Here is a 27,169-nt window from a genome sequence, read left to right as displayed (position 1 = left end):
CCAAGGCCACGGGACAAGGCTGTCCCACCCCTCCACAACCAGCATAAAAGCCGGTCTCAGCACCTCTCTCCCCCACACACTTCTTCGGACACCTTCTCCTTCTGCTCCTGCATACAACAAGGTGAGCCTCAAGCCCCTGATCCTCCTGCTCCTGCACCCTGGCCCTTCTCTTCCAGCACGCTCAGCCCCAGACTCAACAGCCCCCACACCTCCCCACAGCCCCACAACCGACTCCAAACTCCCTCACCCTCCTGCATCACCGCCCCTTCAACCCCTCCACCCCTGCCCTGCCTCTCTCCCCTCTCTCTTCCAGGGATCCTCCACACCACACCCATGGCCTGCTACAACCGCTGCCAGCCCTGCGGACCCACCCCGCTGGCCAACAGCTGCAACGAGCCCTGTGCCCTGCAATGCCAGGACTCCAGCGTTGTCATCCAGCCTTCCCCTGTGCTGGTCACCCTGCCAGGACCCATCATGACCTCCTTCCCCCAGAACACCGCCGTCGGATCCACCTCCTCGGCTGCTGTCGGTAGTGAACTCAGTGTGCAGGGACAGCCCATCTCTGGTGGATTTGGTGGCTTTGGCTATGGCCTTGGCTATGGCCGTGGATTTGGCTATGGGCTGGGAGGCCTGGGCTGCTATGGCAGAAGGGGTGGCTACATCTGCTAAGAACCCTTGGCACCACCCCTGACACCAACCACCCACTCCCTGGTACACATCTCAAGCATTGAGGATGCCTCTCTGGGCCGAGACTCTCAAACGTGCTCAGCGCTTCCAGCTCCTGCTCTCAGGCCACCAAGCAAGGCAGCAGCCAAGGGGCCAGCCTGGGCTGCCTGCAAGCATGGCCCATCTCCCTTCTTCCTTTTCTTCCACTGGCTGCTCTGCATCGCCCCTTTGGCTCTGTCCAGTCCCCTCTGCTGCAAACCCCTTCTCCCAAGCCAGAGACCATTGGGCACCTCTGCTGGGCTGCTCCCAGTGTGGGGCAGGAAGGCTGTGATGCTCTGGCCAAACCTACTGCAAGCAAAGGACCTCGGCTGATGGTTGCCCTGATTGCACCTCAGCCCAGTTAACCTTCCACTGACTGCTCCTGCTTTTTCACTATTTTGTCGCAATAAAGTTTTTCTTGCATGACAACTACAGATGTCCGTTATCTGAATGGAGGTCGTAATGAAGTTGGTGTGAAACTTGTTTCCCTTTTAGTGCCCCATAGAAGAGCAGGAATCCTAAGTCCAACAGCCTCCAGGTGAAGTTTAGGTTGGATATTAAGGAATATTCCTTCATGGAGATGGTTGTCCTTCCTGTCACAGACTGCAGAGGGTAGTGGTGGAGTCATCATCCCTGCAGGGATTTAATATCCCTGTAGATGTGTCACTTGGGGACATGGGTAAGTGGTGGTCTTGGTAGTGTTGAGGGAAAGGTTAAACTTTATATTTTAAATTTAGATCTTTTTCAAGAAAAAGGTTTCTAAGATCTGGCTGTTTAGTGGTGGATTTCATAGTCCTGCATTAACAGTTGGACTCAATTTCAAGGGTCTTTTCCTGCTGAACTGATTCCAGGAATGTCGGTGGCACCTGTGCAAGGGAGCAGAGGCCAAATGAGAGTGGCAGCAGGGGAGAGGTGAGCCAGGTCTTTGGGGTCTTGAGTCGTGGAGAGTGCCCAGGGCTGAGGCCACTCCTCTTGGAGGATTTCTGTTCAGGAAATGGTGCTTGTCTGAGCTCTGTGTCAGCTCTGTCCCAGTGACTCGGCCTGGGCATGAGGAGAGAGCTGTGGCTGCTGTTGAAGTCAACCCTTTTGTGAAGCCTTTGAGGCTCCTTGCCATTCTCCACTCCCAGAGCAGCCGAGCAAGTCTGGGTTTCCTGAGAGTGCAGTGAGTGGGCTGCGAGTGGCTAAGGGGCTGTGCCCAGAGGCTGCAGATCAGTGGCCCAAAGTGCCAATAGAGGCAAGTCTCAAGGGAAGTAGGTCAAGAGTTGTATCCATGGGGCCAATCCTGTTCAACATCCTCACCAATGACATGGGCAGTGGGACTGTTGTCCCATCAGCAAGTTGGCAGATGATGGAGCGGCTGAGGGTTAAAGGAATCTCCTGAAGTTCAAGTAAGGGCAATGTGAAGTTCTTCATCTGGTCAGGAATGGCACTGGGCCCCAGGTCATGCAGGGGGCTGAGGCTGGAAAGATGCTTTGCTGAGCAGGACCCTGTGGTGCTGGTGGAGAGCAAAGGGACCACAAGGTCTCAATCCTTTCCTTCCTTGAAAAGGCATCACCACTGCCCGAGATAGGTTTCAGACAGTTCTTGTCATGAAGTTGGGAGAAGTGGCCTTTCCTCTCTTTAGCGCACTGGTGGGGTCCCGTGTGAGGTGGTGTGGGCAGTTCTGGGCTGCCCAGGGAAAGAAGCACAAGGGCTTAGTGAAGCAAGTCTAGATCAGGGCTACCAAGATACTGAAATGGCTGGAGAATCATTCCTAGAGGATTGAGAGAGCTGAGACTCCCAGGGGACAAGGATGGACAGGAGGGTGTCATCAGCGTGTGCAAATCCCTGATGGCAGGGATTGAAGTTGAGGGAGCCTGGCTGTTCTCAGCAGTGCACACACAAGGGGGAAGAGCACAAGTGAAAACAGATGGAATTCCATGGGCAAAGAAGGCCAAAGAATCTTTGAGTGTGAGAGTGGTCACAGTGTGGAAAAGCGGATGGAGTTTCTGTCGTGGGAGACCCAAAACTGAGCTGGCCATGGTTCTGGAAATGCTGCCCTTGCATACTTTGCTTGAGCAGAGGAGAATGAAGCACTTGAACTCCGGAGCTCGTGCTCAAGTGGATGATGGTGTTCCTCCTGTTTGCTGGGCGGGTTCAAGAGTCCCGCCGGGAAGAGATTTTGTCAAGTGTGTGCTGCCAGAGAGAGACTTTGCCAGAGCCATGCACAGGAGAGCATGGATGCGTCAAAGCGTAGTGGGTCCTAGGTTTGTGTCATGTTCTGGAAGGTGTCCCCTCCTCCCCTGCTTCCAGTGCCTGTCTTGGTTGTTACTGGTGTTGATATCTTTGCTAAGAGAGGTGTTGTGGTTCTTTGCCATCCAGACCAATGGCCTGTCTGGCATTGTGCTGGGTGTGGATGTGAGCTCATTGGAATTCAAAAAGACAATGAGGCATCTCAGGCTTTGCTGCAGGAAAACTTTACTGAGGCAAAAAAAAGAATAGACAGGAGAAAGAAGTAGAAGGAATCCAGTGACGTACAAGCAGGGAGACCATGAGCTTGAGGTGCTTTGCTTGCAGGAACTGTTGCCAGAGCTCCAAACTGGTGGTGTTAAACGTGGTGCTGAGGGCCCTTAGCAGATGTAGCCACCCCTTCTGCCATAGCAGCCCAGGCCTCCCAGCCCATAGCCAAATCCACGGCCATAGCCAAGGCCATAGCCAAAGCCACCAAATCCACCAGAGATGGGCTGTCCCTGGGCACTGAGTTCACTACCAACAGCGGCTGAGGAGGTGGATCCAACGGCAGTGTTCTGGGGAAAGGAGGTCATGATGGGTCCTGGCAGGGTGACCAGCACAGGGGAAGGGTTGATGACAACGCTGGAGTCCTGGCATTGCAGGGCACAGGGCTCGTTGCAGCTGTTGGCCAGCGGGGTGGGTCCGCAGGGCTGGCAGCGGTTGTAGCAGGCCATGGGTGTGGTGTGGAGGGTCCCTGGAAGAGAGAGGGGAGTGAGGCAGGGCAGGGGTGTGGGGGTGTGAGGGGCGGTGATGCAGGAGGGTGAGGGAGTGTGGAGGCTGTTGTGGGGCTGTGGGGAGGTGTGAGGGCTGTTGAGGCTGGGATCGAGCGTGCTGGAAGAGAAGGGCCTGGGGGTGCAGGATCAGGAGGGTCAGGGGCTTGAGGCTCACCTGGTTGTCAGCAGGAGCAGAAGCAGAAGGCGTGAGGAGAAGCGTGTGAGGGAGAGAGGCACTGAGACAGCTTTTATGCTGGTTGTGGAGGGGCGGGGCAGCCTTGGGCCCTGCCCTCGGGGCATTTTGGAGGAGCATCTCTTGGCTGGCCCAACCTTGCAAGTCATGAGCTGGGGAGTGTTTTCATTCATGCAATCCTGCAATTCTGTGCTCTCCCCTTGAGGCTGTGTCCATCTGACCTTGGGTGCAGAACCTCTTAATCCAGAGAATTGGTGACCATTATCTTGTTTATGACATTAGGACATGTGGAAGATTCAGCCAAATCTTAGGAGAATTGGGGTATTGTCAGTGAGGTCCTGCCATGGCATGTTGACAACAGGTCCCATCTGAATTCTTCTCTTCTGCCTGGAAGAGCTCCCAGCTCTCTCAGCTTCTCCTCGTTTTGAGGATACCCCAGTCCCATCAGTGTCATGGTCTCCCTGTCGTGTTCTTGGTCAATCATTTCTATCACCTTGTTCCAGTGTGGGGCCCCACCAGTGGTGGGGACCAGGACAGTCCACTCCCTCAACCTTTCTAAAGCACCGGCACATGGGTTTGAAGGGTGGATTAACAAATGGATGGGGAATTGTGCTTTTCATGTGTCTTGCTCTCCTTATCCTTCACCATTTTTCTTTTCTATGGGTCAGTCACAGTACAGCACTGGGACTCCACAGTGTGACCTTGCTGGTCCCAGCTGAGACAAGTGCTATGGGATGAACCAACACAAGACTTTGGGGAGCATGGAAGGCCTTGCTAAATCACAGGGATTGCTTTCCCATCTCCAACAGGAAAGGCTAGGAATACAGACAGGCTCTGAGTGTTGGCAGCATGGTGGGGAGGCAGAGAACAGCATGGAAAGGGCAGTTCCTCACAAGCAGTGCTCCTGCAAAGCCAGACCAGCCTGACAGTGATGTGATGGTTCAGGACCCCTCTTCACAATGCTCCTGAAAACCAGAACACACCAATGCCATGGGGTGACCTCACTGATCACACCCTATGCCCCTAAAGCTTTGGTCACATCTTCAGCCCACCATGACACACGCCGTCAACACCTGCCTTTAACCTCTAAGACATTTCAAATCTCCTTCCAAGGTCAGATGGACATGGCCTCAAAAGAAGGACATGGAGTTGCAGAATTCCACACAGCAACGCCCACACCATGGCAGAGGAGGGAAGAGGACCACGCTGACCAACCATTAGTAATTACTGGGTTTTGCTAGCAAGAAGAGATTATTAAGACTAAAAGGATATGAGATATGAAACCTTATGGCTTGAATGTGGAATAAACAAATTGACATGACAGACCAACCTGGGAAAAAAGGGATCAAGCCGAGCTGGTTCTTTGTATAATGGATTTCTTAATGAGGACAAGGAATACGCTTTAAATGACAGAATACGACATGTCGTGTAAAGATGAGAAACCTGAATGGACCGTGACACCAGAACAAGTTCAACCAGGCCAGCCTCTACTTTTCCAGATCCTCTCTCTTGATCCCATTTAGGACACAAGACCATGAGCTCTCTTCCATCCATAGGAACACTCCTACGTGCTATAACATTTCCAAGCAATTGCAGAGTGACCTCCCCAGGACATCAGCAGCTCCCTCAGCATTCCTGGGTGCAACACAATGACTGATGGAAATCCAGTGGCAAAGAACAGAGTCCCAGTCTTCAAAATGCACCCACAAAACACAGCACACCAGTGCCACAAAATTACCTCAGTGATGATATCGCAACTCTGCTGTGCTCTGGTTGTTTATTCATCCTGACCTGTCACATATTGAACATTCATATTGTCCCAAATACCAATCCATGAAAGCGGCCGCCAAGGTCAGATGGACATGGCCTCAGGAGCCGGTCATGACGCTGCAGAATTCTGTGAAGGAAAACACTCCCCACCTCATGACTCACCAACTGGGCCAGCCAAGAGCTTCAGCTTGCAAAATGCCCCAAGGCCACGGGACAAGGCTGTCCCGCCCCTCCACAACCAGCATAAAAGCCGGTCTCAGCACCTCTCTCCCCCACACACTTCTTCGGACACCTTCTCCTTCTGCTCCTGCTGACAACCAGGTGAGCCTCAAGCCCCTGATCCTCCTGCTCCTGCACCCTGGCCTTTCTCTTCCAGCACGCTCAGCCCCAGACTCAACAGCCCCCACACCTCCCCACAGCCCCACAACAGCCTCCACACTCCCTCACCCTGCTGCATCACTGCCCCTTCAACCCCTCCACCCCTGCCCTGCCTCTCTCCCCTCTCTCTTCCAGGGATCCTCCACACCACACCCATGGCCTGCTACAACCGCTGCCAGCCCTGCGGACCCACCCCGCTGGCCAACAGCTGCAACGAGCCCTGTGCCCTGCAATGCCAGGACTCCCACGTTGTCATCAACCCTTCCCCCGTGCTGGTCACCCTGCCAGGACCCATCATGACCTCCTTCCCCCAGAACACCGCCGTCGGATCCACCTCCTCAGCTGCTGTTGGTAGTGAACTCAGTGTGCAGGGACAGCCCATCTCTGGTGGATTTGGTGGCTTTGGCTATGGCCTTGGCTATGGCCGTGGATTTGGCTATGGGTTGGGAGGCCTGGGCTGCTATGGCAGAAGGGGTGGCTACATCTGCTAAGGACCCTTGGCACCACCCCTGACACCAACCACCCACTCCCTGGAACACATCTCAAGCATTGAGGATGCCTCTCTGGGCCGAGACTCTCAAACGTGCTCAGCGCTTCCAGCTCCTGCTCTCAGGCCACCAAGCAAGGCAGCAGCCAAGGGGCCAGCCTGGGCTGCCTGCAAGCATGGCCCATCTCCCTTCTTCCTTTTCTTCCACTGGCTGCTCATCATCGCCCCTTTGGCTCTGTCCAGTCCCCTCTGCTGCAAACCCCTTCTCCCAAGCCAGAGACCATTGGGCACCTCTGCTGGGCTGCTCCCAGTGTGGGGCAGGAAGGCTGTGATGCTCTGGCCAAACCTACTGCAAGCAAAGGACCTCGGCTGATGGTTGCCCTGATTGCACCTCAGCCCAGTTACCTTCCACTGACTGCTCCTGCTTTTCACTATTTTGTCGCAATAAAGTTTTTCTTGCATGACAACTACAGATGTCTGTTATCTGAATGGAGGTCGTAATGAAGTTGGTGTGAAACTTGTTTCCCTTTTAGTGCCCCATAGGAGAGCAGGAATCCAGAGTCCAAGTGTCTCCAGGAGAAGTTTAGGTTGGATATTAAGGAATATTCCTTCATGGTGAGGGTTGTCCTTCCTGTCACAGACTGCAGAGGGTAGTGGTGGAGTCATCATCCCTGCAGGGATTTAATATCCCTGTAGATGTGTCACTTGGGGACATGGGTAAGTGGTGGTCTTGGTAGTGTTGAGGGAAAGGTTAAACTTTATATTTTAAATTCAGATCTTTTTCAAGAAAAAGGTTTCTAAGATCTGGCTGTTTAGTGGTGGATTTCATAGTCCTGCATTAACAGTTGGACTCAATTTCAAGGGTCTTTTCCTGCTGAACTGATTCCAGGAAGGTCGGTGGCACATGTGCAAGGGAGCAGAGGCCAAATGAGAGTGGCAGCAGGGGAGAGGTGAGCCAGGTCTTTGGGGTCTTGAGTCGTGGAGAGTGCCCAGGGCTGAGGCCACTCCTCTTGGAGGATTTCTGTTCAGGAAATGGTGCTTGTCTGAGCTCTGTGTCAGCTCTGTCCCAGTGACTCGGCCTGGGCATGAGGAGAGAGCTGTGGCTGCTGTTGAAGTCAACCCTTTTGTGAAGCCTTTGAGGCTCCTTGCCATTCTCCACTCCCAGAGCAGCCGAGCAAGTCTGGGTTTCCTGAGAGTGCAGTGAGTGGGCTGCGAGTGGCTAAGGGGCTGTGCCCAGAGGCTGCAGATCAGTGGCCCAAAGTGCCAATAGAGGCAAGTCTCAAGGGAAGTAGGTCAAGAGTTGTATCCATGGGGCCAATCCTGTTCAACATCCTCACCAATGACATGGGCAGTGGGACTGTTGTCCCATCAGCAAGTTGGCAGATGATGGAGCGGCTGAGGGTTAAAGGAATCTCCTGAAGTTCAAGTAAGGGCAATGTGAAGTTCTTCATCTGGTCAGGAATGGCACTGGGCCCCAGGTCATGCAGGGGGCTGAGGCTGGAAAGATGCTTTGCTGAGCAGGACCCTGTGGTGCTGGTGGAGAGCAAAGGGACCACAAGGTCTCAATCCTTTCCTTCCTTGAAAAGGCATCACCACTGCCCGAGATAGGTTTCAGACAGTTCTTGTCATGAAGTTGGGAGAAGTGGCCTTTCCTCTCTTTAGCGCACTGGTGGGGTCCCGTGTGAGGTGGTGTGGGCAGTTCTGGGCTGCCCAGGGAAAGAAGCACAAGGGCTTAGTGAAGCAAGTCTAGATCAGGGCTACCAAGATACTGAAATGGCTGGAGAATCATTCCTAGAGGATTGAGAGAGCTGAGACTCCCAGGGGACAAGGATGGACAGGAGGGTGTCATCAGCGTGTGCAAATCCCTGATGGCAGGGATTGAAGTTGAGGGAGCCTGGCTGTTCTCAGCAGTGCACACACAAGGGGGAAGAGCACAAGTGAAAACAGATGGAATTCCATGGGCAAAGAAGGCCAAAGAATCTTTGAGTGTGAGAGTGGTCACAGTGTGGAAAAGCGGATGGAGTTTCTGTCGTGGGAGACCCAAAACTGAGCTGGCCATGGTTCTGGAAATGCTGCCCTTGCATACTTTGCTTGAGCAGAGGAGAATGAAGCACTTGAACTCCGGAGCTCGTGCTCAAGTGGATGATGGTGTTCCTCCTGTTTGCTGGGCGGGTTCAAGAGTCCCGCCGGGAAGAGATTTTGTCAAGTGTGTGCTGCCAGAGAGAGACTTTGCCAGAGCCATGCACAGGAGAGCATGGATGCGTCAAAGCGTAGTGGGTCCTAGGTTTGTGTCATGTTCTGGAAGGTGTCCCCTCCTCCCCTGCTTCCAGTGCCTGTCTTGGTTGTTACTGGTGTTGATATCTTTGCTAAGAGAGGTGTTGTGGTTCTTTGCCATCCACACCAATGGCCTGTCTGGCATTGTGCTGGGTGTGGATGTGAGCTCATTGGAATTCAAAAAGACAATGAGGCATCTCAGGCTTTGCTGCAGGAAAACTTTACTGAGGCAAAAAAAAGAATAGACAGGAGAAAGAAGTAGAAGGAATCCAGTGACGTACAAGCAGGGAGACCATGAGCTTGAGGTGCTTTGCTTGCAGGAACTGTTGCCAGAGCCCCAAACTGGTGGTGTTAAACGTGGTGCTGAGGGCCCTTAGCAGATGTAGCCACCCCTTCTGCCATAGCAGCCTAGGCCTCCCAGCCCATAGCCAAATCCACGGCCATAGCCAAGGCCATAGCCAAAGCCACCAAATCCACCAGAGATGGGCTGTCCCTGCACATTGAGTTCACTGCCAACAGCAGCCGAGGAGGTGGATCCGACAGCGGTGTTCTGGGGGAAGGAGGTCATGATGGGTCCTGGCAGGGTGACCTGCACAGGGGAAGGCTGGATGACAACGTGGGAGTCCTGGCATTGCAGGGCACAGGGCTCGTTGCAGCTGTTGGCCAGCGGGGTGGGTCCGCAGGGCTGGCAGCGGTTGTAGCAGGCCATGGGTGTGGTGTGGAGGGTCCCTGGAAGAGAGAGGGGAGTGAGGCAGGTCAGGGGTGGAGGGGTGGGAGGGGTGGTGATGCAGGCGGTTGAGGGAGTTTGGAGTTTGTTGTGGGGCTGTGGGGAGGTGTGAGGGCTGCTGAAGCTGGGGCCGAGTGTCCTGTCAGAGCGGGGCCTGAGGTGCAGGATCAGGAGGTTCGGGGGCTTGAGGCTCACCTGGTTGTCAGCAGGAGAAGGAGGAGAAGGCTTGAGGAGAAGTGTGTGCAGGAGAGAGGCAGTGGGCCGGCTTTTATGCTGGTTGTGGAGGGGCGGGACAGCCTTGTCTCATGGCCTTGGGGCCTTTTGGAGGCAGCAGCTCTTTCCTGGCCCAGACTGGTGAGTCATGAGGTGGGGAATATTTTCCTTCTCAGAATTCTGCTCTCTACTGTCCTGCTGTTCTGTTCGTGTCCATCTGACCTTGGCGGCAGCTTTTAGGTGTTGATATTTGGGAGGTTTTGATTGTTCAATGTGTGTCAGAGAGGGCTGAATAAACAATCAGAGCCCAGGAGAACTGCAATGTCATCAGTGAGGTAATTTTGTGGCACTGGTGTGCTTTGGTTTGTGGGTGCCTTGTGAAGACTGTGCCCCTCTTCTGTGCCACTGGATGTCTGTCAGTCATTGTGTTGTTCCCAAGAATGTTGAGGGAGCTGCTGATTTCCTTGGGAGGTCACTATGTAATAACTTGTAAAGTTCCTATTGCCTGTGAGCAGTTCCTGATTTATGAAAGACACTTCATGCCCTTGTGTCTTGAATGTGGGCAGGAGGGAGAATCTGGAAAACGCGAGGCTGGTTGTTCGCTTGTTATCGTCCTTTTGGATTTCTGAAATTTACTCGACAGTGTATTCTGTCAGTTAAAGTGTATTCCTTGACCTCATTCAGAAATCCAATAAATAGCAATAAATCACTCTTGATCCCTTTTTTCCCAAACTGATCTGTGTCGTCAATTCACTTATTCCGCGTTCAAGCCACAAGGTGTCATAACATATAATCATATGTCTTAATGTTTTGTTCCTGTGAGCAAAACCAAATAATTACTAACAGAGAGCCAGCAAGCTCTTCTTTCCTTCTTTATCACGGTTTGGTTGTTCCTTCGTGGAATTGTGCAATTTCATGTCCTGCTCCTGAGGCCGTCTCCATCTGACCTTGGTGGTAGGTTTTAGTTGTGAGAATTAGAGACCAAAGTGGTGTTGTTGATGGTGTGTGCCAGGATATATAGAAGATTCAAGCAAAGCTTACAGGGATTGGGGTGTTGTTGGTGAGGTCATGCCATGGCATATTGACAACGTCCCATTTGCATTCTTTCATCCTGCCTCAAAGAACCCCCAGCTCTCTCAGCTTCTCCTCATTTTAAGGATACTCCAGTCCATCGGTGTCATGGTCTCCCCACACTGCTCTTGGTCAACTATATTCGTGTTCTTTTTCCAGTGTTGGGCCCCACCTATAGGAGAAAGTTTCACGAAGGATGTCTGGACTTCAGGCGGCTCTCTTGAAAGCTGTTTATTGCATAGGCGAAGTTACAGCATTTCTGGGAATGGGTATCCAGAGCCAGCCCTACAGCTGCCAGCTCCAGCTGTAGGCATACCTGAAGCCACTTTCTGTTCAAGTTACAAAGCATTATATACTTTTCTTTGCAGAGTATCTTAACACGTAACAACCAATAAGCACCATACACAATACCTTTACATTTGCCTATAGCCTATAATAGCTACTACCATCACCATATTATAGTCATTATTATCCAATCACAAGAGTAAGTAAGTTACAATTTAAGCTTACAGTGGAAAATTCTTAGACCTTTCTTCTTCTTGCTACATCAACATTTCTTGTTTGCCTGCCATATCTTTCTTTTTGGTAAAGACATGTTTTCTATTTACTTATGCTCTCCTCGAGACTTATTTACTTGGTGAAAAACATGTCTTTGTTTGTAATCACATACCTTTGTCCTGCTCCTAAAAATCTCCTTCCAACTCATCTCCATCCTTTGCCTTCTCAGTTACTCATCGATCACTGTTTCAGCAAAACATCTTTTATTCTATACCAAAACTTGCTTCCATTTCTACCTCATCCCCAGCTTCTACATTCACAGACCTTTCTGCCAAGCCTACATACCTTACCAAACTTTCATCCTCCCCAACACCCACCCCTGCTGGGGAACAGGATGTTCAACTCCCTCAACCTGCTTGTATTTCTTTTCCTAATCCTGTCCTGGTAACTGCTGGAGCTTTTTACCATAAAGGATACAGAGCCATCACATGATCCATTTATGCTCCAGCAGGAACAGAAGGTACTTCCCTGTTCGAATGCTTTGGTTACCAAGGGAATGGCAACTGCTGTCATGTGCCTGGACTTCTGTCAGGGCTTTAACACAGTCCCACAGGACATCCTTATCTCTAAAGCGCAGACATGTGGGTTTGATGGGTGGACTAATGAATGAATGAGGAACAGCCAGAGAGTGCTTGTCACTTGCTCTCTGTACAGCTGGAGGCCAGTGATGCGTCCTTCAGGGCTCTGCCTTGGACCGGTGCTCTTCAACACCTTTATCAAGGCTTTGAGCAGTCAGATTGAGACACCCCTCAGCCTGTTTGCAGGTGCCAGGAAGCTGAGAGGTGCAGTTAACACAAGAACATGGAGGGATCCCATCAGGAGAAACACTGGGAATGATGAGAATAAGAACCTCTTGAGGTTCAACAATTCCAAGTTCAAGGTTGTGCACCTTCATTGGGGCAGTCCCAGACATGAGAAGAGCTTGGGAGAGGAACTCCTTGAGAGCAGTTTCACAGAGAAAGATTTGGGGGTACTGGTGGACCAAAAGCTGGACATGACACAGCAATGTGAATTTTCAGCCCAGAAAAGCAACCATATCCTGGGCTGCGTAGAAAGAGTTGTGGCCAGCAGTAATGGCTGTGGGTCAATTGGAGACATGATAATATCATTATTGTCATGGCAGAGATCAAGTGGATCAAAAAATGGCCATGCAACCTTGCAACAAAAGAACTTCTGGAAAAGGGTTTCCAGCAGACTGATACTTCCTGTCTCCTCAGAGATAAGGATCTCTTATTTGGGGTGATGTGTTGGGCTCTACAGTGGAAGAAAGACATGGACTTAGTGAAGCAAGAACAGTGCAGAGACAGCAAGAGACTGACCAAAGAATCCTTGCTGTGATTAGAAATGAGAGACCGGCAAGGTCTGTTTTAGCCAGGAGGCAAGAGTGGACAAAGGAGATGTTGTGAATGTTCCATGGCATGACCTCATTCATAACACCCCAATTCTTGTAGGCTTTGTAGTCATCTTCTACATGCTTGACACAAAACAATGATACCAATCCATTGGCCTCTACTCCTCCCAATTAAAAACTGCCATGAAGGTCAGATGGACACAGCCTCTAGAGAACGACATGGAATCACAGAATTCCACAAAGACACACCGGCACAATGACAGAGGAGGAAATACGATCACAGTGACCATCTAGTAGTAATTACTGTTTTTCCTAATAGGAACAAAGTATTATGACTGACAGGATATAAGTAACGAAATCACCTGGCTTGAATGCGGAATAAACAAATTCGCATCACAGACCAGCCCAGGCAAAATATGATTGAGCATCATTGGTTGCTTGTTCATTTAATTTCTTAAAGAGGTGAAGAAATACACTTGAAATGACAGAGTACCTTTTCATGGAAAATTGAGAAATCCAAATAGACCATAGCATTGGAACAAGTTCAACCTAACCAGGCGCTACTTTTCCAGATCCTCTCTCTTGATACTACACAAGAAACAAGGGCATGAGCTCTCTTTAATCTATCAGGAAATGCTCCCAGGCACCACGACCTTTCCAAGAGATTGAAGAGTGACCTCCCCAGGACATCAGCAGCTCCCTCAGCATTCCTGGGTGCAACACAATCACTGATGTACATCCAGTGGCATAGAAGAGGAGCCCAGTCTTCAAAAGGCACCCACAAACCAAAGCACACCAGTGCCACAAAATTACCTCACTGATGACATCACAACTCTGCTGTGCTCTGGTTGTTTATTCATCCTGACCTGACACACACTGAACAATCAAATCCTCCCAAATACAGATGCAATAAAGTTGCTGCCAAGGTCAGTTGGAAAAAGCTTCAAGAGCAGGATATTGGAACTGTAGAAAATCAGGAAGGAAAACACTCTCCATATCATGACTCTCCAGTCTGGGCCAGGCAAGAGTTGCTGCCTGCAAAATGCCCTGAGGTCAGAAGCCAAGGTTGTCCCACCCCTCCATGACCAGCATAAAAAGCAGCCCAATGCCTCTCTCCTGCACACACTTCTCCTCAAGCCTTCTCCTCCTACTCCTGCTGACAACCAGGTGAGTCTCAAGCCGCCGACCCTCCTGCTCCGGCACCCCTTGGCCCCTCTCTGCCAGGACACTCGGCCCCAGCCTCAGAAGCCCTCACGCCTCCCCACAGCCCCACAACAGCCTCCACACTCCCTCACCCTCCTGCATCACCGCCCCTTGCACCTCACACCCCTGCCCTGCCTCACTCCTCTCTCTCTTCCAGGGACCCTCCACACCACAGCCATGGCCTGCTACAACCGCTGCCAGCCCTGCGGACCCACCCCACTGGCCAACAGCTGCAACGAGCCCTGTGCCCTGCAATGCCAGGACTCCAGCGTTGTCATCAACCCTTCCCCCGTGCTGGTCACCCTGCCAGGACCCATCATGACCTCCTTCCCCCAGAACACCGCCGTCGGATCCACCTCCTCAGCTGCCGTGGGCACTGAACTCAGTGTGCAGGGACAGCCCATCTCTGGTGGATTTGGTGGCTTTGGCTATGGCCTTGGCTATGGCCGTGGATTTGGCTATGGGCTGGGAGGCCTGGGCTGCTATGGCAGAAGGGGTGGCTACATCTGCTAAGGGCCCTCAGCACCACCCCTGACACCAACCACCCACTCCCTGGAACACAGGCATTGAGGATGCCTCTCCTGCCAAGCCTCTCAAAAAGGCTCAGAGCTTCCAGCTCCTGCTCTCAGGCCACCAAGCAAGGCAGCAGCCAAGGGGCCAGCGCGGGCTGCCTGCAAACATGGCCCATCTGCCTCCTCATCTCCATTCCTTGCTCTGCATTGCCCTTTAGCTGTGTCCAGTCCCCTCTGCTGTAAACCCCTTCTCCCACAGCAGAGACCATTGGGCACCTCCACTGGGCTCCTCCCAGTGTGGGGCAGGAAGCCATTGAAGCTCTGGAAAAACTTCCTGCAAGCAAAGGACCTCAGCTGATGGTCACTCTACTTGCACCTCAGCCCGGCTCCCTTCCACTGGCTGCTCGTGACCTTTCATTCTTCTACGTCAATAAAGTTTTCCCTGCATCACAACCTCAGATGACTCCTTCTTCTTTTTTCTCCCAAGACTTTTCCAGTCTCAGCACTAAGCCAGAATTATAGCAGCCATTGGGGTTAAAAAGTACACCAAGACCTGTCTTTAGAATCTCCAGTTCTACCACCCACTGGCACACTTTGGTCTTCCAGTGCATCTCACAAACCCTTCTGTTTTTAGAACCCAGACCTGGATACACTAATGCAGGTCTATCCCTGCCTCTGATACAACCACCTCTGAGTGGTATGTTCACTTTGGCTGAACTCCAGTTGCTCCAGCCCCTCATCATATCCTCAGCCCACTAAGAGATCTGCTCGAGCAGATCCATGTCTTCCTTTTCATAGGGGTCCTACAGTTCAACACAGAATTTCAGTCTTACCAGAGAGGAGTGGAGGCTATGAATCTCTTCCTCACCTGCAGCCCTCACTATGGGGATGAGCCCAGGACACGGGGTATTTCTTGTTGGCAAGTTTTCATGGCTGGGACACATCCAATTTTTCATCCACCAGCACCACAAGTCCTCCTCCTTTGGGGCTTCTCTCAATGCCCTCATCTCCCAGCCTGTATCCTGCATGTTTGGGATTGCTCCAGTCCAGTTGCAGCAGATTCTGCCCCTGTGCTCTGCTCTGGTGATATTGGAGAACTCTGTTATCTCTGGGTTACTGGGAATAAGGAAGCCAAGATGGTTTAGAAGATCCAGAGCATAGCCTTGAGGATGATCCATGGCTGGAGGCTTGGGACAGCCTTGGCCAGTGATTCTTGGGCATTTTTTCAGGCAGCAGCTTTAGCCTGGCACAGCCTGGCAAATCATAAGGTGGGGGTGTTTTGCTTCCCACAGCTCTGCAATGTAATATCTTGCTCTTGAGGCCGTTTCCATCTGACCCTGACAGCACCTTTGATGAATTGGTATTGTTTCCAGAAATGGTGGATGAGGGAAGAGGGACCAATATCATATACCTGGACTTGTGCACAGTATTTGTTCCTGAGTCAGACAACATCCTTTTCTGTAACCTGGAGAGATGTGGACGTGATGGTTGGACCTCCTAGTGGATAAGGAATGGGTGGGATGGTCTCACTCAAAGAGTTGTGGTTAATGTCTGCATGGCTGTGTGGAGAACAGGAATGAGTGGTGACCCTCAGAGACTCGTGTTGGGATCATTATAATTTCCCATCTTTGTCAGGGACAAGGACAGTGCAATTGTGTCTCCCCTCAGCAAGAATGTGGATTACACCAAGCTGAGTGGTGTAGTTGATTGTCTGGGGAGAAGGGATGGCATCCAGAGGGTTCTGGACAGGCTGGTGGAAAGCTTATCAAGGTCAACAGTGCCTACAGGAAAGTCCTGCACCTGGATTGGATCAATCTCAGTAACAAACATTGGATGGGTGATGAGTTGATTAAGAGCATCCCCAAGGAGAAGGACTTGGGCTGCTGGTGGATGAAGAATTGAACATTCCTTGTCCATGTGAATGCATTGAGTAAAAATCCCACTGTGCTGGGGTCACCACACAGCCTGGGCAGCCCGTTCTGCACCTCTGCTCCACTGTGATGAGACTGGATTTGCGTGTTCCACTCTGAGGACACACAAAAAAAAGAAGACGTGGACCTGCTCGAGCAGATCTGTAAATGGCTTTAGGAGATAATGAGGGGCTGGAGCAACTGGTGCCCAGCAAAAGTGAACACACCACCTAGGAGGTCCTTGTGTTGGAGGCAGGGATAGACCTGCATGAGTGTATCCAGGCCTGTGTTTAAGCAACTTGAAAGTTGCTGTGATGATGCAGTGGAAGAACAAAGTGTACCAGTGGGTAGTGGAATTGGGGAAACAATTATTAAAGAGGTCTTGGAGTACATTTTCAACAATCCAAATGGCCTCAACAACACTGGCTTAGTCTCAAAGAGTCTTGGGAGAAGAAAGAAGAAGGAGTCATCTGAGGTTGTGATGCACAAAAACTTTATTGAGGTAGAAGACAGAAAGGTCATGAGCAGCAAATGGAAGGGAGCTGGTCTGAGGTGCAGGTAGGGCAACCATCACTTGAGGTCCTTTGCTTGCAGCAGGTTTTGCCAGAGCATCAATGGCCTTCCTGCCCCAGCAGAGGTGCCTGGTGGTCTCTGGCTTGGGAGAAGGGGTTTGCAGCAGAGGGGACTGGACAGAGCCAAAGGAGGGATGCAGAGCAGCCAGTGGGAGAAGAGGAGGATGGTCATGTTTGCAGGCAGACTGGGCTGGATGCTTGGCTGCTGCCTCACTTGGTAGCCTGAGAGCAGGAACTAGAAACTCTGAGCCTTTTGAGAGCCTTGGCTCAGGCACACATCCTCAATGCCTGAGATTGGGAGGAAGTTCCAGGGAGTGGGTGGTTGGTGTCAGGGGTAGTGCCGAGGGTCCTTAGCAGATGTAGCCACCCCTTCTGCCATAGCAGCCCAGGCCTCCCAGCCCATAGCCAAATCCATGGCCATAGCCAAGGCCAGAGCCAAAGCCACCAAATCCACCAGAGATGGGCTGTCCCTGGGCACTGAGTTCACTGCCAACAGCAGCCGAGGAGGTGGATCCGACGGCGGTGTTCTGGGGGAAGGAGGTCATGATGGGTCCTGGCAGGGTGACCTGCACAGGGGAAGGCTGGATGACAACACGGGAGTCCTGGCATTGCAGGGCACAGGGCTCGTTGCAGCTGTTGGCCAGCGGGGTGGGTCCGCAGGGTTGGCAGCGGTTGTAGCAGGCCATGGGTGTGGTGTGGAGGGTCCCTGGAAGAGAGAGGGGAATGAGGCAGGGCAGGGGTGTAGGGGTGTGAGGGGCGGTGATGCAGGAGGGTGAGGGAGTGTGGAGGCTGTTGTGGGGCTGTGGGGAGGTGTGAGGACTGCTGAGGCTGGGGCTGAGCATGCTGGTAGAGAAGGGCCAGGGAGTGCAGGAGGAGGAGAGTCAGGGGCTTGAGACTCACCTTGTCTTCAGCAGAGGAGGAGAAGTGTGTGAGGAGAAGTGTGTGAGGGAGAGAGGCACTGGCTTTTATGCTGGTCGTGGAGGGGCAGGACAGCCTTGTCCCATGGCCTTGGGGCACTTTGCACACAGCAACTTTTGACTCGCCCAGCCTTGGGAGTCATGAGCTGGTGAGTGTTTTCCTTCATGGAATTCTGCACTGTCATGTCCTGATCCTGAGGCTGTGTCCATCTGACCTTGGCAGCAGCTTATAATTCTGAAAATTAGAGACGAATGTGGTTTTTTTTGATGACATCTATCAAGACACATAACCAAAGCTAAGGACAACTGAGGAGTTGTCAGTGAGGTCTCGCCATGTCATATGGACATGTCCCATTTGCATTCTTGCATCATGCCTCAAAGAAATCCCAGCTGTCTCAGCTTCTCCTCATCTTGAGGATACTCCCATCCCATCAGTGTCATAGTCTCCCCACACTGCTCTTGGTCAACCATGTCCACGTCCTTGTTCTGCTGTGGAACCCCACCAGTGGTGGGCAACAGAAGGGTCAACTCCCTCAACCTGCCTGTATTTCTTTTCCTAATCCTGTCCTGGTAACTGCTGGAGCTTTTAATTCCAAAGAGTACATGTCCACCTCGTGATCCACTTATACCCCAGCAGGACTACAAGGACCTTCCCTGGTAGAACGCTTTGGTTGCAAAGGGAATGGCAACTGCTGTCATGTGCCTGGACTTCTGTCAGGGCTTTAACACAGTCCCACAGGACATCCTTATCTCTAAAGCGCAGACATGTGGGTTTGATGGGTGGACTAATGAATGAATGAGGAACAGCCAGAGAGTGCTTGTCACTTGCTCTCTGTACAGCTGGAGGCTAGTGACGCGTCCTTCAGGGCTCTGCCTTGGACTGGTGCTCTTCAACACCTTTATCAAGGCTTTGAGCAGTCAGATTGAGACACCCCTCAGCCTGTTTGCAGGTGCCAGGAAGCTGAGAGGTGCAGTTAACACAAGAACATGGAGGGATCCCATCAGGAGAAACACTGGGAAAGTTGAGAACATAAGAACCTCTTGAGGTTCAACAATTCCAAGTTTATGGTTCTGCACCTTCATTGGGGCAGTCCCAGACATGAGAAGAGCTTGGAAGAGGAACTCCTTGAGAGCAGTTTCACAGAGAAAGATTTGGGGGTACTGGTGGACCAAAAGCTGGACATGACACAGCAATGTGAAATTTCAGCCCAGAAAAACAACCATAACCTGAGCTGCATAGAAAAAGGTGTGGCCGGTATTAATGGCTGGGAGTCAACTGAAGACATGAGAAAACACCAAAATTCTTGTAGGCTTTGTTTGCATCTTCTACATTCCTTACATAAAACAATAACATTGGCCTGTATTTCTACCAATTCAAAGTTGCTGCTGAGTTCAGATGGCTACGGCCTCAAGGGGAGGTCATGAAATTGCAGAAAATCAGGAAGGAAAACACTCTCCACCTCATGACTCACCAGGCTGGTCAAGGCAAGAGCTGCTGCCTAAAAAATACCCCAAGGCCATGGGACAAGGCTGTCCCGCCCCTCCACAACCAGCATAAAATCGGCCCAACACCTCTCTCCCTCACACACTTCTGACACCTTCTCCTCTGGTGCCAAAAACCAGGTGAGTCTCAAACCCCTGACCCTCCTGCTCCTGCGCCCCTGGCCTCTCCCTTCCAGCTCGCTTGGCCCCAGCCACAGCAGCCCTCACACCTCCCCACCGCCCCACAACAGCCTCCACATTCCCCATAGCCCTCCTGCATCACCGCTCCTTGCACCTCACACCCCTGCCCTGCCTCACTCCCCTCTCTCTTCCAGGGACCCTCCACACCACACCCATGGCCTGCTACAACCGCTGCCAGCCCTGCGGACCCACCCCACTGGCCAACAGCTGCAATGAGCCCTGTGCCCTGGAATGCCAGGACTCCAGCGTCGTCACCAACCCTTCCCCTGTGCTGGTCACCCTGCCAGGACCCATCATGACCTCCTTCCCCCAGAACACCGCCATCGGATCCACCTCCTCAGCTGCCGTGGGCACTGAACTCAGTGTGCAGGGACAGCCCATCTCTGGTGGATTTGGTGGCTTTGGCTATGGCCTTGGCTATGGCCGTGGATTTGGCTATGGGCTGGGAGGCCTGGGCTGCTATGGCAGAAGGGGTGGCTACATCTGCTAAGGACCCTCGGCACCACCCCTGACACCAACCACCCACTCCCTGGAACACATCTCAGGCATTGAGGACGCTTCTCTGAGCCAAGCCTCTCAAACTAGCTCAGAGCTTCCAGCTCCTGCCCTCAGGACACCAAGCAAGGCAGCAGCCAAAGGGCCGGCCCAGGCTGCCTGCAAGCATGGCCCATCTTCCTCCTCCTCCCACTGCCTGCTCTGCATCGCCCCTTTGGCTCTGTCCAGTCCCCTCTGCTGCAAATCCCTTCTCCCAAGCCAGAGACCATTGGCCACCTCTGCTGGGCTGCTCCCAGTGTGGGGCAAGAAGCCATTGATGCTCTGGCCAAACCTACTGCAAGCAAAGGACCTTGGCTGATGATTGCCCTACCTGCACCTCAGACCAGCTCCTTTCTAGTGGATGCTCATGACCTTTCACTGTTCTTTCGCCTCAATAAAATTCTCTTGTCTCACAGCCTGAGATGTCTCCTCTTCCCTCACGGGCACACACTGGCACACTTTACTCTTCCGGTTTATCCCATAAACTCTTCACTTTCTTGATACCAGGTCTGGCTACACTAATGCAGGTCCATCCCTACTGCTGATACAAGCCCCTCCTGGGCGGTGTGTTCACACTGGCTGGACACCATTTACTCCAGCCCCACATCCTCTTCCATGACGATCTCCACATCAGCTCAAGTAGGTCCATAGCATCCTTATTTTCAGGTCCCAGAATTGAAAGCACAACTCCAGTCTCACCAGAGCAGAGTAGAGGGTCAGAATCACCCCCTCACCTCTTGCCCTTGCTGTGGGGATAAGCCCGGGACATGGGAGATTTTTCTTCAGCACATTCACATGGCTGGGTCACATCCAGTTCTTCATCCAACAACATCCCAAGTCCTTCTCTGCGGGCATACTCTCAATCAACTCATCACCAAGCCAATATCCATTACTGAGATTGCTCTGATCCAGATGCAGGATCTTGCACTTTGTCCTGTTGACCTTCATAAGCTTCACACCAGCCCCTCTACCCAGCCCATCCAGAACCCTCTGGATGCCATCCTTTGCCTCAGACCATCAACCTCACCACTCACCTTGGTGTCACCCCAAGCTTGCCAAGGGGGCACTCAAACCCACTCTCCATGTCCCTGGAAAAGATGGGAAGTTATAATGGTTCCAGCATGAGTCTGTGGGTCACCATTCATCCCTGTTCTTCACACAGGGGCATGGAGACATTGACCACAACTCTTTGAGTGAGACCATCCTGCCCATTTCTTATCCACCAACAAGTCCAACCATCAAGTCCACATCTCTCCAGGTTACAGACAAGGATGTTGTCTGCAACAGGAACAAAAGGTTTGCACAAGTCCAGCTACATGATACTGGTCCCTCTTCCCTCATCCACCCATGCTGGAACCAATACCAACTCACCAATCTGTTGCCAAGGTCAGATGGACACTGCCTCTAGAGCATGACATGGAATTTCAGAGCTGTGGGAAGCAAAACACTCCCCTCCCAACCTCACGACTCACCAGGCTGTGCAAGGCAACAGCTTCTGCCTGGAAAACGTCCCAATGTGATGGGCCAAGGCTATCCCAAACGTTCAGCCCCGCATCATCCTCAAGGCTGTACTCTTGATCTTCTCCAGCAGAGTCTTCTCCTCCTTATTTCCAGTAACTCAGAGATGAACAGAGTTCACCAGTATAACCAGCGAGTAGCAGAGGGGCAGAATCTCCTGCAACTGGATTGGAGAAATCACAAATATGCAGGATGCAGGCAGGGTGATGTGAGGGCATTGAGAGCAGCCCCAAGGAGGAGCACTTGGAGTGTTGGTAGATGATGAATTGGATGTGTCCCAGCCATGTGTGCTCGCCAACCAGAAACCCTCCATGTCCTGGGTTCATCCCCACAGTGTGAGCAGGACAAGAGAGAGGGGGAATCTCACCATCTCGTCTCTTATACTAAGACCAGAGTTCTGTGTCGAACTCTGAACCCCCAAAGACAAGGAAGATATGGAACCTGCTTGAGCGGATCTGTAGATGGACCTGGAAGATGATGAGAGTCAGGAAGTTATACTGGTTCCAGGATGAGTCTGTGGGTCACCACTCATCCCTGTTCTCCACACAGGAACAGGGAGCTGTTGGTGTCCAGCCAAAGTAAACACGCCACCCAGACGGGCTTGTATCAGAGGCAGGGATAGACCTGCATTAGTGTATCCAGGCCTGTGATTCAGTAGCTGAAGGCTTTGTGTGATGATGCACTGGAAGAGCAAATTGTGCCAGTTGGTAGTAGAATGGGGAAACATTTCCTAAAAGAGGTATTGGTGCACTTTCTCACCCACCCGAGTGGACTCTACAATCCTGGCTTAGTGCGGAGAGAGATTAGAAGAGTCTTTGGGGAAGAAGAAGGAGTCAGCTTAAGATATGATGCAGGAAAACTTTATTGAGGTAGATCACGGAAAGGACATGAGCAGCAAATGGAAGGGAGCCAGGCTGAGGTGCAAGTAGAGTGACCATCAGCCGAGGTCCTTTGGTTACAAGAGGTTTTGCCAGACCATCAATGCCTTCCAGCCCCACAGTGGGTGGTTGGTGTTAAGGGTGGTGCCGAGGGCCCTTAGCAGATGTAGCCGCCCCTTCTGCCATAGCAGCCCAGGCCTCCCAGCCCATAGCCATAGCCAAGGCCGAAGCCAAACCCACCAGAGATGGGCTGTCCCTGCACACTGAGCTCACTGCCAACAGCGGCCGAGGATGTGGATCCGACGGCGGTGTTCTGGGGGAAGGAGGTCATGATGGGTCCTGGCAGGGTAACCAGCACTGTGGAAGGCTGGATGACAACACGGGAGTCCTGGCATTGCAGGGCACAGGGCTCGTTGCAGCTGTTGGCCAGCGGGGTGGGTCCACAGGGTTGGCAGCGGTTGTAGCAGGCCATGGGTGTGGTGTGGAGGGTCCCTGGAAGAGAGAGGGGACATGAGGCAGGTCAGGGGTGTGGGGGTGTGAGGGGCGGTGATGCAGGAGGGTGAGGGAGTGTGGAGGCTGTTGTGGGGCTGTGTGGAGGCGTGAGGGCTGCTGAGGCTGGGGCTGAGTGTGCTGGAAGAGAGGGTCCAGGAGGGCAGGAGCAGGAGGGTCAGAGGCTTAAGACTCACCTTCTCTTCAGCACAGGAGCAGAAGGCTTGAGGAGAGGCGTCTGAGGGAGAGAGGCACTGGGCCGGCTTTTATGCTGGTTGTGGATGGGCGGGATAGCCTTGTTCATTGCCTTGGGGCATTTTGCAGGCAGCAGCTCTTTCTTGGCCCAGGATCGTGAGTCATGAGGTGGGGAGTGTTCTCCTTCGTGAATTCTGCAATTCCATGTCCTGCTCTTCTGTTTGTGTCCATCTGACCTTGGCAGCAGCTTTTAATTGGGAGCTGGTAATTGACAGGGATTTGATTGTTCAGTGTATGTCAGGAAGGGCTGAATCAACAACCAGCACCCAAAAAAGGTACAATGTCATCAGTGAGGTCATTTTGTGGCACTCATGTGCTGTGGTTTGTAGGTGCCTTGTGATGACTGGGCTCCTCTTCCGTGCCAATGGATGACCATCAGTCATTGCATTGCACCCAGGAATGCCAAGGGAGGTGTTGATGTCCTGGGGAGGTCACTCTGGAAGAGTTTGGAAAGGTCACGGTACCTGGGAGCAGTTCCGGATAGAGGAAAGAGAGCTCATGACCTTGTGTCTTGAATGGGACCAAGAGAGAAGATCTGGAAAACGAGAGGCTGTTCAGGCTGAACTTGTTCCACTGTATTGGTCTATTTGTATTTTGAAATTTACATGACAGTATACTGTGACATGTAAAGAGTATTCCTTGACCTCATTCAGAGGTCTATTTCTCTGAATTAAAATCTGCGGCCAAGGTCAGATGGACAAGGACTCAAGGGAATTGCAGAATTGCAGGGAGGAAAACACTCCCCAAATCATGACTCACCAGGCTGGGCCAGCCAAGAGCTGCTGCCTGCAAAACACGCCAAAGCCATGAACAAGGCTGTCCCGCCCCTCCATGACCAGCATAAAAGCCGGCCCAGTGCCTCTCTCCCTCACACACTTCTCCTCACGCCTTCTCCTCCTGCTCCTGCTGACAACCAGGTGAGTCCCAAGCCCCTGATCCTCCTGCTCCTGCACCCCTGGCCCCTCTCTGCCAGCACACTCGGCCCCAGCCACAGCAGCCCTCATGCCTCCCCATAGCCCCACAACAGACTCCACACTCCCCACATCCCTCCCGCATCACTGCCCCTTGCACCCCCACACCCCTGCCCTGCCTCACTCCCCTCTCTCTTCCAGGGATCCTCCACACCACACCCATGGCCTGCTACGACCTCTGCCGCCCCTGTGGACCCACCCCGCTGGCCAACAGCTGCAACGAGCCCTGTGCCCTGCAATGCCAGGACTCCCACGTTGTCATCAACCCTTCCCCCGTGCTGATCACCCTGCCAGGACCCATCATGACCTCCTTCCCCCAGAACACCGCCGTCGGATCCACCTCCTCGGCTGCTGTTGGCAGTGAACTCAGTGCCCAGGGACAGCCCATCTCTGGTGGATTTGGTGGCTTTGGCTACGGCCTTGGCTACGGCCGTGGATTTGGCTATGGGCTGGGAGGCCTGGGCTGCTATGGCAGAAGGGGTGGCTACATCTGCTAAGGGCCCTCAGCACCACCTCTGACATCACCAGCTCGGGGCTCTGGCAACAGCTCCTGCAAGCAAAGCACCTTGGTTGATGGTCGCCCTACTTGCACCTCACATTGTATTCCTTCCACTTTTTTCTCCTGCTTCTTCATTCCTTTGCCTCAGTAAAGTTTTTCTGCATCAAAGCCTGAGACTCCTCCTCTTGTTTTTTTATTCCCATGGCCTCACATCCTTACCCAGCACATTCCACAGCTCAACAGGACATTGGGGTACATGGAACAGACGAACAACACCTTTCCTCACAAATATGTAAAAAGAAGTAATAACAAAGTCTGGCACGGGAAGCAGAGGAGGGGACACCCTCCAGAACATGTCACACTCACCTTACCTGATACACCAAAGCCTTGGACACGTTAATGCTCTCCTGGGTACAGCTCTGGTAAATCTTCCCATGCCAGCACACACTTGATAAACTCTCTTCCCACCAGTACCCTTGAACCCTTCCAGCAAAAAGAGTCACAAAATCTTCTGCTTGGGCAGAAACTCTGGAGTGCAAGTGCTTCAACTGCCCTGCTCAAGCAAGAGCAGGAATTCCAGAACCATGGACAGTTCAGGTTTGGCTCTCCCAGGACAGCGACTCCACCACCACCAACTCTTTCACTCTGTGGCCGCCACCACCACAGTGAAAGATTCTTGCCTTCTTTGCCCAGGGAATTCCATCTGTTCTCACTTGCCCCCAAGGCCTCTTGTCCTGCAAGTGTGCACTGCTGAGAACAGCCGGGCTCCTTCACTTCATTCCCTGCCATCAGGGATTTGCACACACTGATGACACGCCCCCATCCACCCTCATCTCCTGGGAGTCCCAGCTTTCTCAGCCTCCCCTCTATGAAAGATTCTCCAGCCCCTTTGGAGTCTTGTTGTTCTGAGATGGTCTAGATTCACTACATCTACTTCATTTTCACCCTGAGGAGCCCAGAACTGCCCACAACACCTCCCATGGGACCTCAGCAGTGCTGAGCAGACCGCATAAGCCACTTCTCCCTGCTTGGTCATAACACTTTTCCCAATACTACCCTGGATATATGGGGTCCCTTTTCCCACACAGGGACACCTCCTGGTCCTTTCCTTCTCAACCAGAACCACAAAGGCTTTTTCTCAAAATAAAACTATTGTTCCAGCAGAAACCTAGACATTCCTTCCTACCCAGGAAGACTCCTCCCAAGAAAAAGCACTTGGCAGCTGCCCTTACAGAACGCCATCGGATGTCCAGCACCTGTCAGGTTTTCAGTGTTGGCCCAGTGGATCCAACTCCTGGGCTACTGCACTGGAGCCTGGCTTCCATCTGGACTTTGGAACACTGACCACAAGCCTCCGGGTCCAGCCCTTCAGACCTTTCTCAGTCCACTACGCTGGGCACTGGCACAACCTGGACTTGCCTGGCTTGTTGGGGACCATGCAATGCTCTCCTCCAAAAACCCTGGGCGACCTCCAAATCCTCTTTCTGACAATCACAAGTGGCCTCATCTGTTGGCACACAGCCTCCGTAAAGGTCCAAAAGGGCCCGGATATCAAAAGCTTAAAAGCAAGAGGAGCACCAAGACACCCACAGAGCAGTCTACGGAAAAGGTCAGGTCTAGTGCCAAGCTTGGGCAGGTGGGAGCAATGTGACGAGGGATGAAATGTGAGGGAAGAGGCAACACCTCCAGTACAGCTGCAAATCCCAGAGCAGCCTGACAGGGCTGGGAGGGAATCTCCTCTTCAAAACTGTCTTAGGGTGACTTCATGATGTGTATCCCATATCGCTGCTCTATGCCCAGAAATTAATTCTTGTACCTTTCTATGCCTTTAAACTGAGCCTTAGAGGAGGAAGGAAAAACTGAGCAAAACTTTTTCAAAGCAGTTTGCAGCTTGTTCAAGGTCACACAGAGATAGCAACTTTTTTTCAGCTGCGGCAGGGGAGGGAGGAGGCACCCGGTTTGCTGCTTCCTTGTCAGCTTCTGGCCAGTTTCAGCTTCTTTATCTCCAAAGGGAGACTGAGAGTTGAACTTTTTTTCCTTCCCTGGAATTTTGGATTTTTTCCCTTTTTCTGTGGACTGCTTCAATATCAGAACACATCGGGAGGACTTTCCACCAAGCACAGAGGGCCTGGCGCTGGGCCAGGCCCCAGCCCTGAGGAGACCAAAGGGAGGACTCTAACACTTTCCCAGGTATTTTCTCCACAGTCAAAGATTTTATCATTTAGCATTATTTTCCTTTTCCCGTGTGTTTGTTAAAATAAATAGTTTTCATCTCCTTCACTTTCCTTCACGGAAAATTTATTCTTTCCTGAACCTGGTGGGGGAGGGGTGGTGACCTGCCTTCTCTCAGAGGATATATTTCTAAATTTGGCCAAACCGGCACAAAAACACATCCACAAACCACAATACATGAATGTCATGCAGTGACCTCACTCATGACAACCCCACCTCTCCAATGCTTTGGTTGTTTATTCAGCCCTCCCTGACACTCAACTTCCATGCAAACCCTCCCAAATA

General features: G+C 52.3%; 8 protein-coding genes across 11 annotated transcripts in view; 4 read left to right on the top strand and 4 right to left on the bottom strand.

Annotated features, from left to right (window-relative positions):
• LOC116435628 (feather beta keratin-like) overlaps positions 1 to 24,820 on the top strand; it is a 79,026-nt gene extending 54,206 nt beyond the window's left edge. Inside the window, exons 1-2 of one of the 4 annotated variants that reach the window (XM_032092150.1) lie at positions 5,958 to 5,973; positions 24,295 to 24,820. In XM_032092150.1, the coding sequence (XP_031948041.1) occupies positions 24,315 to 24,650 (336 nt within the window). In that variant the 5' untranslated portion in view covers positions 5,958 to 5,973; positions 24,295 to 24,314 and the 3' untranslated portion in view covers positions 24,651 to 24,820. Of the gene's footprint in view, positions 1 to 5,957; positions 5,974 to 13,848; positions 13,879 to 24,059; positions 24,100 to 24,294 lie in introns of those variants that run through there. The other 3 variants (XM_032092143.1, XM_032092135.1, XM_032092127.1) reach the window with 3 other exon arrangements.
• Positions 96 to 14,462, top strand: LOC116435800 (feather beta keratin-like). Its single transcript, XM_032092371.1, has 2 exons — positions 96 to 121; positions 14,072 to 14,462. The coding sequence occupies exon 2, from the start codon at positions 14,092 to 14,094 to the stop codon at positions 14,425 to 14,427; it is 336 nt and encodes a 111-aa protein (XP_031948262.1). The 5' UTR covers positions 96 to 121; positions 14,072 to 14,091; the 3' UTR covers positions 14,428 to 14,462.
• On the top strand, positions 293 to 698 carry LOC116435912 (feather beta keratin-like). Its single transcript, XM_032092573.1, has one exon. The coding sequence runs from the start codon at positions 334 to 336 to the stop codon at positions 667 to 669; it is 336 nt and encodes a 111-aa protein (XP_031948464.1). The 5' UTR covers positions 293 to 333; the 3' UTR covers positions 670 to 698.
• Positions 3,140 to 3,906, bottom strand: LOC116435721 (feather beta keratin-like). The gene is made up of 2 exons (XM_032092273.1): positions 3,865 to 3,906; positions 3,140 to 3,670 (listed from the first exon to the last, which is right to left on the bottom strand). The coding sequence occupies exon 2, from the start codon at positions 3,648 to 3,650 to the stop codon at positions 3,315 to 3,317; it is 336 nt and encodes a 111-aa protein (XP_031948164.1). The 5' UTR covers positions 3,651 to 3,670; positions 3,865 to 3,906; the 3' UTR covers positions 3,140 to 3,314.
• Positions 8,990 to 9,767, bottom strand: LOC116435759 (feather beta keratin-like). Its single transcript, XM_032092328.1, has 2 exons — positions 9,714 to 9,767; positions 8,990 to 9,520 (listed from the first exon to the last, which is right to left on the bottom strand). The coding sequence occupies exon 2, from the start codon at positions 9,498 to 9,500 to the stop codon at positions 9,165 to 9,167; it is 336 nt and encodes a 111-aa protein (XP_031948219.1). The 5' UTR covers positions 9,501 to 9,520; positions 9,714 to 9,767; the 3' UTR covers positions 8,990 to 9,164.
• LOC116435825 (feather beta keratin-like) lies at positions 16,813 to 17,614 on the bottom strand. Its single transcript, XM_032092425.1, has one exon. The coding sequence runs from the start codon at positions 17,592 to 17,594 to the stop codon at positions 17,259 to 17,261; it is 336 nt and encodes a 111-aa protein (XP_031948316.1). The 5' UTR covers positions 17,595 to 17,614; the 3' UTR covers positions 16,813 to 17,258.
• LOC116435807 (feather beta keratin-like) lies at positions 19,430 to 20,178 on the top strand. Its single transcript, XM_032092385.1, has 2 exons — positions 19,430 to 19,448; positions 19,643 to 20,178. Exon 2 carries the CDS (start codon positions 19,663 to 19,665, stop codon positions 19,996 to 19,998), a length of 336 nt encoding a protein of 111 aa, XP_031948276.1. The 5' UTR covers positions 19,430 to 19,448; positions 19,643 to 19,662; the 3' UTR covers positions 19,999 to 20,178.
• Positions 22,399 to 23,199, bottom strand: LOC116435880 (feather beta keratin-like). The gene is made up of 2 exons (XM_032092537.1): positions 23,125 to 23,199; positions 22,399 to 22,930 (listed from the first exon to the last, which is right to left on the bottom strand). The coding sequence occupies exon 2, from the start codon at positions 22,908 to 22,910 to the stop codon at positions 22,596 to 22,598; it is 315 nt and encodes a 104-aa protein (XP_031948428.1). The 5' UTR covers positions 22,911 to 22,930; positions 23,125 to 23,199; the 3' UTR covers positions 22,399 to 22,595.
• Positions 24,821 to 27,169: the final 2,349 nt, after the last annotated feature.

The sequence above is a fragment of the Corvus moneduloides genome, chromosome 1, assembly GCF_009650955.1.
Source record: "Corvus moneduloides isolate bCorMon1 chromosome 1, bCorMon1.pri, whole genome shotgun sequence".
NCBI classification, from domain to species: domain Eukaryota; kingdom Metazoa; phylum Chordata; class Aves; order Passeriformes; family Corvidae; genus Corvus; species Corvus moneduloides.
Note: the sequence above shows the minus strand (reverse complement) of the source record. Positions and strands in the feature narration are given on the sequence as shown.